This window comes from Camelina sativa, chromosome 8 (genome assembly GCF_000633955.1).
Source record: "Camelina sativa cultivar DH55 chromosome 8, Cs, whole genome shotgun sequence".
In the NCBI taxonomy this organism is placed as follows: Eukaryota; Viridiplantae; Streptophyta; class Magnoliopsida; order Brassicales; family Brassicaceae; genus Camelina; species Camelina sativa.
In genome coordinates, this window is record NC_025692.1 from 11921639 (window position 1) to 11930385 (window position 8747).

The window sequence follows — 8747 nt, forward strand, 5'->3', positions numbered from 1 at the left end:
ACAGAAGACTTATAAAAGTCTTTTGAAGTTTCAAATCTGAAACTTATTAAAGTGTTCAATGAAGAGTACTCGAAACATCCCTAGTTTTCATGGGGTTGGTGGTTACAGTGGCTTAAGAGCTCGTAACCTAACATTCAAGAAGTAAGTTCTTGATCTTAATTACCGAACAATTAATCTTCATATTTTTTCGGACAAAGTTTCTAATTTTATTTTCTCATGTAAACCACAGAGTTGTGAAGCAAGTGATGAGAGACCAGTCAAATAATCATTACATGGTTCTTATGGAGAACATGCTCAGAAGAATTGTGAGCTTTCCCAATCATATCTAGTTTAACAAATTTTCTTTGTTTAAACCATCTACTTAGCCCACGGATCAGATTAGTTAAATTAACATGTTCCTTAGCCTATATAGCCACCAAGTTTGACCGACTACTTCTATTGTCTTTGTTTTATATATTCGTGGGCTCCTCTCAATCAACAATGGTCCCTAGTTACAATAGTATAACAAATTAGTCCCAAGCTAAGTCTAGTTAATTACTATAGTATATGATATATAACGAAATCATGTAACCACATGCGTTTTTTTTTGTTTGGTTAAATTGGTAAAACTCTTTGTGCAACGCCATACCAATCACAAAAATAGAAAACGCAATTAATTGTGTTGTATATGATATCTTCTACTAATAAATAATTAACAAATTTCATTTATTGTTTTTCCTTACCACTATTTTTTTTACCACGCATACGTAGCACCGTTTTGTATGCATATGAACGTTCATATGCTCCTTTGATTATATTCAAAACTATATGCAAATTAGTAAATGATTATTCTCAACTCTATTGATTTATTAGGTTCGAGAGGAGACAAATCTCATTCTTCAACCTTTCCTCGCTTCATCGCGGGTCTCAATGGAGCGATCGCGTTCTGAAACGCCATCGTCGCGTCCACGTTTCAAGCTGCGATTTATAAACTCGCCGCCTTCATCGATATTCACGGGGTCCAAGATCGAAGCTGAGGACGGTACTCCGTTAGTGATCGAGCTCGTGGACGCCACCACCAACAGTCGAGTCAGTTCCGGACCGTTCTCGTCTTCACGGGTCGAGCTCGTGCCGTTGAACGCTGACTTCTCGGAGGAAAGTTGGACCGTCGAGGGATTCAAACGGAATATTCTCACGCAACGTGAAGGGAAACGACCGTTGCTCACCGGAGATTTAACGGTGACGCTTAAAAACGGCGTTGGAGTTATAACCGGAGATGTCGCTTTCTCTGATAATTCTAGCTGGACTAGGAGTAGAAAGTTCCGGTTAGGTGCTAGGTTGACCGGAGATGGAGCGATGGAGGCCAGAAGCGAAGCTTTTGGATGTAGAGACCAACGAGGGGAATGTAAGTAGCGTTTACTGTGTTTTGTCAGTGGTTGCGATGGCGGTTAAAACGTTTAGGGTTAAATTATTAATCGTTTTTTTTTTAAATCTTTTTTGCTTATTTATGCAGCTTATAAAAAACATCATCCTCCTCGCCACTTTGACGATGTTTGGAGACTAGAGAAAATCGCGAAAGATGGCGTTTCCGCGACGCGTTTGGCTGAACACAAGATTTATACCGTCAAAGATTTTCGCCGTTGGTATACGGTAGATCCAAATGCGTTATACAACGTAAGATTATAATCCTAACCTGAATTTTAATGAATTATTTTTTCTAACCATGAAAAAAAATTGATTTGTTTTTTTTTCCATTCTTTTTCGAATTAACAGATACTTTGTGGAGGGATCTCAAAGAAAACATGGAAGGCAATTGTATCACACGCAATGGATTGCGTTTTGGACGAAACAGAGAGTTACATTTACGAAGCAAACGCTCCTGGCGTATTTCTTCTCTTCAACTCTGTTTATGAACTTATACAAGTCTCATTCAATGGCGAAGATTTCGAAAACGTCGATCAACTAACCGCATATCAACCGATTTTGGACCAATTAAAGCTTGAAGCTTACCAAAACATTAACCGCATTACAGCGGTTAAGGATAGGACTTTTGTGGGTCATCCACAAAGGTCCTTACAGTGCTTGCAAGATCCTGGATTTGGCTTAACATGTTCTGGATCACAGCACATCGACTTTCAAGGTAAACAGTTTATAATAGTCGTGGTCTTAAGTACTCTTTTGATATTATTACCTTACTATATATAGACTAATTAATGTTCTTTTTTTCCAAATATTTAGGAAATTTGGATCCATCAAGCTCTTCTTCGATGTCAGTTTGCCACACAGCTTCAGGCTCAACGGGCCACGCTGATATGCTAATGAGTTTCGATAACTCATCAACCGCGACGTTTCATATCGACAAAAAGTTCTTACCGGCTTTGGGAAACAGCTTGAAAGTAAGTGAAGTGGATCCGGTACACGGCAAATCGCAAACTGTAGTGACAAGAGGTTGTATCGAGAACGACGAGGAGGATGAGAACGCGTTTGCTTATCATCAGCATTACGACATGACCTCGAACTGGTCACCTGGTACGCACCAAGCCATTGAAACGATGTGTCTTACCGTGTCTGGGACAGAAGAAGCTGGAATGTTCGATGTTCATTTTGAAAACGTAAATTTGGGATCTCCGAGAGCCAGATGGTGTAAGGTTAAGGCAGCTTTCAAGGTTAAAGCAGCGTTTAAGGAAGCCCGGAGACACACAACTGCCAGAAACCGAGGTAAGGCTCATAAGAAGTCTTGCCTACCGTATTAGACTAAAAGGTTTCTTGCACTGCACTAAAAAAATGTGTGTATAATTGTGAATTAATGTTAGAAAAATGGATCTCGGCCATTGCATTACGGAGATTAGTTTTTGTGTATATCATGTTTGATATTTCATTTTCTTTAAATGGGCTATGTATGACTAAAACAGTTTACATTTTTATATATCTTTGAAGTTTTTTTTGGATTCCCTGAAATCAATATGGCAGTATAAGAATCATATATTTCTTGCGGTACACGAAAGCTGTGTATAATAAAACTATAAATAAAAGGGATATGTGTATATGTTTTTTTTTTCCTTCATAACTTTTTAATAATGGATCTTGGCTATTGATTGTTCTAGTGGTGCAAAGTGATATGTTACACAAAAAAAAAAAATTGCCTGTACCATGTTTTTTTAATGACAATAAAGCTATTTATATATACTAATTAATTTGAAATAATCATCTTGAACTTTACTTTTTGTAGATGCCTCAATCAAAATGGGTTACCACAGGGCATCCCTATATGTTCAGATTTTGATTTTCAACGTATAGCAATATTGCGATGTATAGATATGTAACTTTCTTCCATAGTGCTTGTTCTTCACGTTAAATAATGGTGTACTTTTTGCTTTTCCTTGAATTGATCTGGGAAGAAGACCGGCTTCCTACTCATAAATCATAGTAAAAGAAGTCTATGAGTAAGTCAAAACATTGGTGGCTTTTGCTTCATTCCTTTTTTCTCTGTCTTCATGTGAACAACTTCGCAGAAATCTGTGATTTCCTTTACTTTCTTACGTCTGAATACACACACACACATAATTCTTTAGAAAAAAGAATCCTAAATCCCGGTCGTGCGTACTGCCACTTGGTTTTCCACCCGACAATGATTTGGCAGATGTTTTGTTTTGTGTTATCAATCTACCAAAAAGGTATAATCATTACCACCCACACTCACCTTGGTATGAGAAGTGTTTTTTTGAAGGTGCTCTTCTTAAGCTTTTCTTGACTACTTATACTACAAAAACAGGAAGCAGTGTTGCAATAGTTTCTCCATATTAATCCTCTAGGAGTTATAGTGAAAGAGTTATATAAGAGAATTGAAGAGTTCTTGATCACTACTGTTATTGTGTCAAAAAGGAGCTCTAGAAAGCGAAGGGTTGGTTCCTTTGGTTTGATGGATCCAAGACAACTACGATCTTGTTCATCATCTTACGTGTCAACGAGAATTGAAGAAGAGAAGGTGATAACTAGGTGTTGTAGTGATTGCAAGACCACCAAGACACCAATGTGGAGAGGTGGACCAACTGGTCCCAAGGTCTTTTCTTCTACCTTCAATCATTGTATTCTTGACTTTGTTTTATCTTAAGATGATTTAAGAAGTCTTTTTTTCTTTCTAATTTTTGTTCTGTGGTGGAATTTTCAGTCACTTTGCAATGCATGTGGGATCAGATTCAGGAAACAGAGACGATCAGAGTTATTAGCTATTCGTATTATTCATAGCCACAAAGTCTTAAGAGTCAAAAAAGATAAAACCAAAATCATCGTCATTATCATCATCACATGGTGGCGTGGCTGTGAAGAAACAATGAAATTTGTGCATAATATTTTACTATAAAATTTACATATTATTGACAATATATAATAATAATAAATATTATAAAACTAATCTGAGAAGCAATTGATTACTTTTCATAAGACTAGGTTATTAACCCGCGCATAACACCGGTATGGTTATATGAATTGTCTTACAAAAAAATTAGATTTGAAAATCATTTAAAAAGCTATACATTTACATATAATATACAAAATTATTATAACGTATTTGTTTTCATTTTTTTTTAACACAAATGCTTATTTTAAGCATCATTTATGTTGTTCTTAAAATACAATTAATGAAAATATTATTAGATATATAGTGGTGTTAGTAATAATGTACATTTAATAAAGAGAAATAGATATTTTTCAAAATTTTTGAATTCATTTTTGGGATTTTTTGAGTAATAACTCTTTTCCAATATCTCCTTTCAAATATGATCCCTCCTAAACTTTTTTGTTTCAAAATTACAATGTAAAACTTTGTAATTATCTTATAAAACCTTACAAAATCTCACATACAAATTATCTTATCATTTCCCTACCATTTCTTTATGTTTTTTAGTTTTTATATTATTTTTCAATTCTGTAATTGTTATTTTAATTTTCCACTCTTAAATGATATTCTATATTTATGTTAGTTTAGTGTAATTTCAATAATTGTTATAGTTTACAACAATAACAAAGTGGATTCATCTAATACTTCAAATTTCACATTCGGTCAAGCCACAGAAAAGCTTCAGCTCGATTGGACATCCTTACGACTTCCAAAAAACGCCCTCAATAATCTATCTCAGAACTATCCATGTTCCTTATCATAAATTGTACCACTTTCCAGCAGTTACTTGGCCAGGGAGTAACATACACAAATCCTTGAGTTTAACTCCTATTGAAGCTTTGTCAGTTTCTGTGGACTTTGGCTTGTTGGATATCAAGTCGATATCTTTACCTTATCGGAAAGACGTCAGACCCGACGTCCGCGAGCCCCAAAAGTTGGTTCCTCCACACAACCTTTATCTCCATCTTCCTTTCACTTTCTTTCTTTTCTTCCCCTTTCCTTTCCCAGATCAGACCTGTCTTAGCTCCTCCACCACCATGATTACTATACACACTTTTAAGCTTTTTAAGAGTTAAATATTAATGATACTTAAACCTTCTATAGAGTTTAAATATTAATAATATTTTCAACTTTCTATGAATTTTAAATATTGATAATATTTTTGAACATTCTATAAAGTTTAAATATTAATAATATTTGAACCTTTTAAAAGTTTCAATATTTATATTATTTTAAACTTTTTAAAAGCTAAAAACTTTTAAAAGTCCAATATTTATAATGAAATCTTTTAAAAGTTTTAATTTGCACAAATAAAGAAGCGGATTAAACCAAATAAAATTTTTAAATTTGGACACCTGATGTATCAAGCTTCCTGCTCATTCGTAGTTAGAAGCATTAGTCTTATTTATAAAGATTCTGAATCATTGTCTGAATCTTTTCTAGCCGATGTGGGATGTTGTACATATTTTTTTTATTTCCATAGATTTTAAATTTTCCTTTTTAAAAAAATCTTAATAATATAGAAAAATATCATATTTTAATAAAATATTAATTAGTGAGATGTCGAATTCCTATTGGATGTTTTAAATCCTAGTGAAACTCATATCTTTGGGGTGGTGGTTGATGAATGTATGGAATGGTGAGATATGAATGAATGGATGCAAGCAAGGTGTTTCAATTCCCCTCATGCAATTGTAGTATAAGAGGTGTCAATCCAATCTGAGTGTTTGCAAGCAATCAGGATGTGCATAAATGTCTAAGTCAAGCCAAATGTAAAGGATGTTTGTCACTAACAATCCTATTGTAGAATGTAAAATGCAGAAAGTAAAAACTACTAAGATAGATGCTAAATGTAAAGAGAACAGACTAATCAAAGCTATGATGAACCAAGAACAGAAATAGAACTATGATAATGCAAGTAATGCAAGGCAAGTAATGAACATGACACTAAGTAAATGCAACAGAAATGCAACTAGAATGAGACAAGAGATAAGACAGGACAACTACAAAGCATAAACAAAAGTTCTGGGGATGAACTCGAGCAAGCACTCGATCGAGTGTAGATCGAGTGCAGGGTCGAGCTGGACAAACGCGGAAAACAGAGCAATGCAAGAAAAACAGAGCAATACAAAAGCAAATCAAACAACGATCAAACAACAGGATTTAAACTAGGAAATCAATAAACAAGGAAGGTCTTGAGGAGGGATTCATGGGCTGGACTATGATTGAGGTCATCTAACTTGGTCAACAAATCTCAAACAACTTGAGCTAATCTCTAGACATATATTTCTAAGACATGTTTAATCCACTCTCATGGCAAGAAACAATCAAACTCATGCATCTCTAGACTTGTTCTCACAAAGTAAAGAATCTACACAAGCAGGCATTAAGCAATATGTCAAAAATCAAACAAGACTTCTAATCTCTTAGCAAGCCTAATGATAATCTCTAGATCTAGCCTTATCTATGCTCCTTAGACATTGGTGTGATGCTAAGAGGCTTGAAATCAGATCCTACCCTCTCAGATATAGGATCAGCATTAAGAACATCTAGCCTAGAAGAGATCTACAACAATCAAGCTTGACCAAATCAAACAAACCTCAAACACAACCCAGCCTAACCCATCCTCAAGATCCTAAGCAACTACTCACAAGCATACATGATGAACATCAAAATCATAAACCCAGAAAATACTGAAACTTGCATCATTAGAAAGATAAATCAAAGATCTACAATATTGAAGAAAGAACCAAACTCAAATTCTCAATATTAAGAAAGTTATGAAACCAACAATATTGAAGAATTTAGTCTTTTTCTCCTTTTAAAAGAAGTACAAGATCTAAGAAAATAAAAGTGCAAAAGGAATAATTCTAAAAAAGGTAAAAACTAGGTTTTTGACTCTCTAAAAAGCTGGACTCTTTTGGTGGCTGCAGGTACAAGCCCTTATATAGAAAAAGTAGTGGAAGCCCTAAAAACGCTAAAAGACAAAATAGCCAGGCGGCTCGACCAACTCGACCTGGTGCTCGGTCGAGTGACCGGTCGAGTTGGCTCCTCTTGTGCTCCTCCCACTCGGTCGAGTCCCTCTCAGCACACGGTCGAGTGTCTGGTCGAGTGGGCAGTCAAGTTGGACTCCGGACCTTGGTTCTTCAGCCTTAGCTCTTTTGCTTTCTCCTCATGATTGCTTCACTTCTCCTCAGCATTGCTTCCATGCTCCTTAAGCTCCAAAATCACCTGTTTATGCATGAAAAGATGCAAATGCAATGCAACTAAACTCTAATGCAAGAACAGTCCTAAAGCTATGCAATAATGGTCAAAATGGATAGCAAAAGATGCAAAAGATGTGAATATATTAAGGGAAAACAGGGTAAAATATATGAACATCAACACCCCCAAACTTAGTCTTTGCTTGCCCTTAAGCAAATGAACAAGACATAAGAAGGTAGGTGAGGGTAAACTATATAGACCATCTAGAATCAATGTCCAAGTTACTAGTACTATGATGCAAGTTGAATGAGCTGTACTTAAAGATTTTAGACAAGCATATCACAACCTTTACTGATTTGAGCCTTAGATGTCCACATGCATTCAAATCAACCATTTCCTTTAACATTCATTAATCAAGAACATGAATCAATTCTATGCAATGCTTAAACTCATTTGGCTTGGTAGTAAAAGGTTTAGAGACAATGATGGTCTCTCTTTAGAGTGGGGCTTATCAATATCAAGGTTCTCTCATAAAAATGGATTGAGCTTTAGAAGAATGCTAAAGGTAAGAACACTTAGACACATACAAGAACAAAACCTTGTCTACCCAAAGGCACCCAAAGTGTTTATCCTATCAATCTAAACCCAATTGATCCTAGTGCTACCCTTTAACTTCTTCTCTTCTCTTTCACCCTTTTCTCTTTTGATTTTAAAGTCTTAGGAGAGGTTTCTTATATGATCTTTCTAGTGGAATGGGAGATTCTTACTTATTTGCTATGGTTTTCTTTTCTTCTTATTCTTAAGACATAAAAGCATTTTGCTATACTCTTCTTTTTCTTTCTTTCTTTTCTTTGACTGAAACCATCTTTAAACAATATCATACTTCCCATTCTTTCACTAGACTTTGATTTTACTTAAACACATTCCCCTCCTAAAGACTCTAACCTTTTCTTTCTCTTTTCCTCTTTTCTTTTCTTTCTTTTTCAAACAACCAAATCCCAAACCCAACAATGAAATCACCTAGTCCTATCTAGTTTGGAAAATGCAAACTAGAACTACACAAGGCATTATTCTTGTCAGTTCAAACCTAACACTTTCTACCAAGCTCAATCCCAAAATAGGCCTTACACACTCAAGAATAAACATGGCTTGAAAGAAGGGTTGGTTA

At 35.2% G+C, this 8747-nt stretch overlaps 1 protein-coding gene across 6 annotated transcripts in view; it reads left to right on the forward strand.

The window, feature by feature from the left end:
• LOC104707001 (calmodulin-binding protein 60 G-like) overlaps positions 1-4390 on the forward strand; it is a 7564-nt gene extending 3174 nt beyond the window's left edge. Inside the window, exons 2-10 of one of the 6 annotated variants that reach the window (XR_002032990.1) lie at positions 35-141; positions 230-305; positions 853-1384; positions 1493-1653; positions 1753-2119; positions 2218-2697; positions 3381-3422; positions 3552-3653; positions 3752-3841. Coding sequence is in view for 2 of the 6 variants with exons in the window: in XM_010423246.2 (XP_010421548.1) it covers positions 59-141; positions 230-305; positions 853-1384; positions 1493-1653; positions 1753-2119; positions 2218-2697; positions 3209-3276 (1767 nt within the window). In the remaining 4 variants the exon portion in view is untranslated. The other 5 variants (XR_002032987.1, XR_002032988.1, XR_002032989.1 and 2 more) reach the window with 5 other exon arrangements.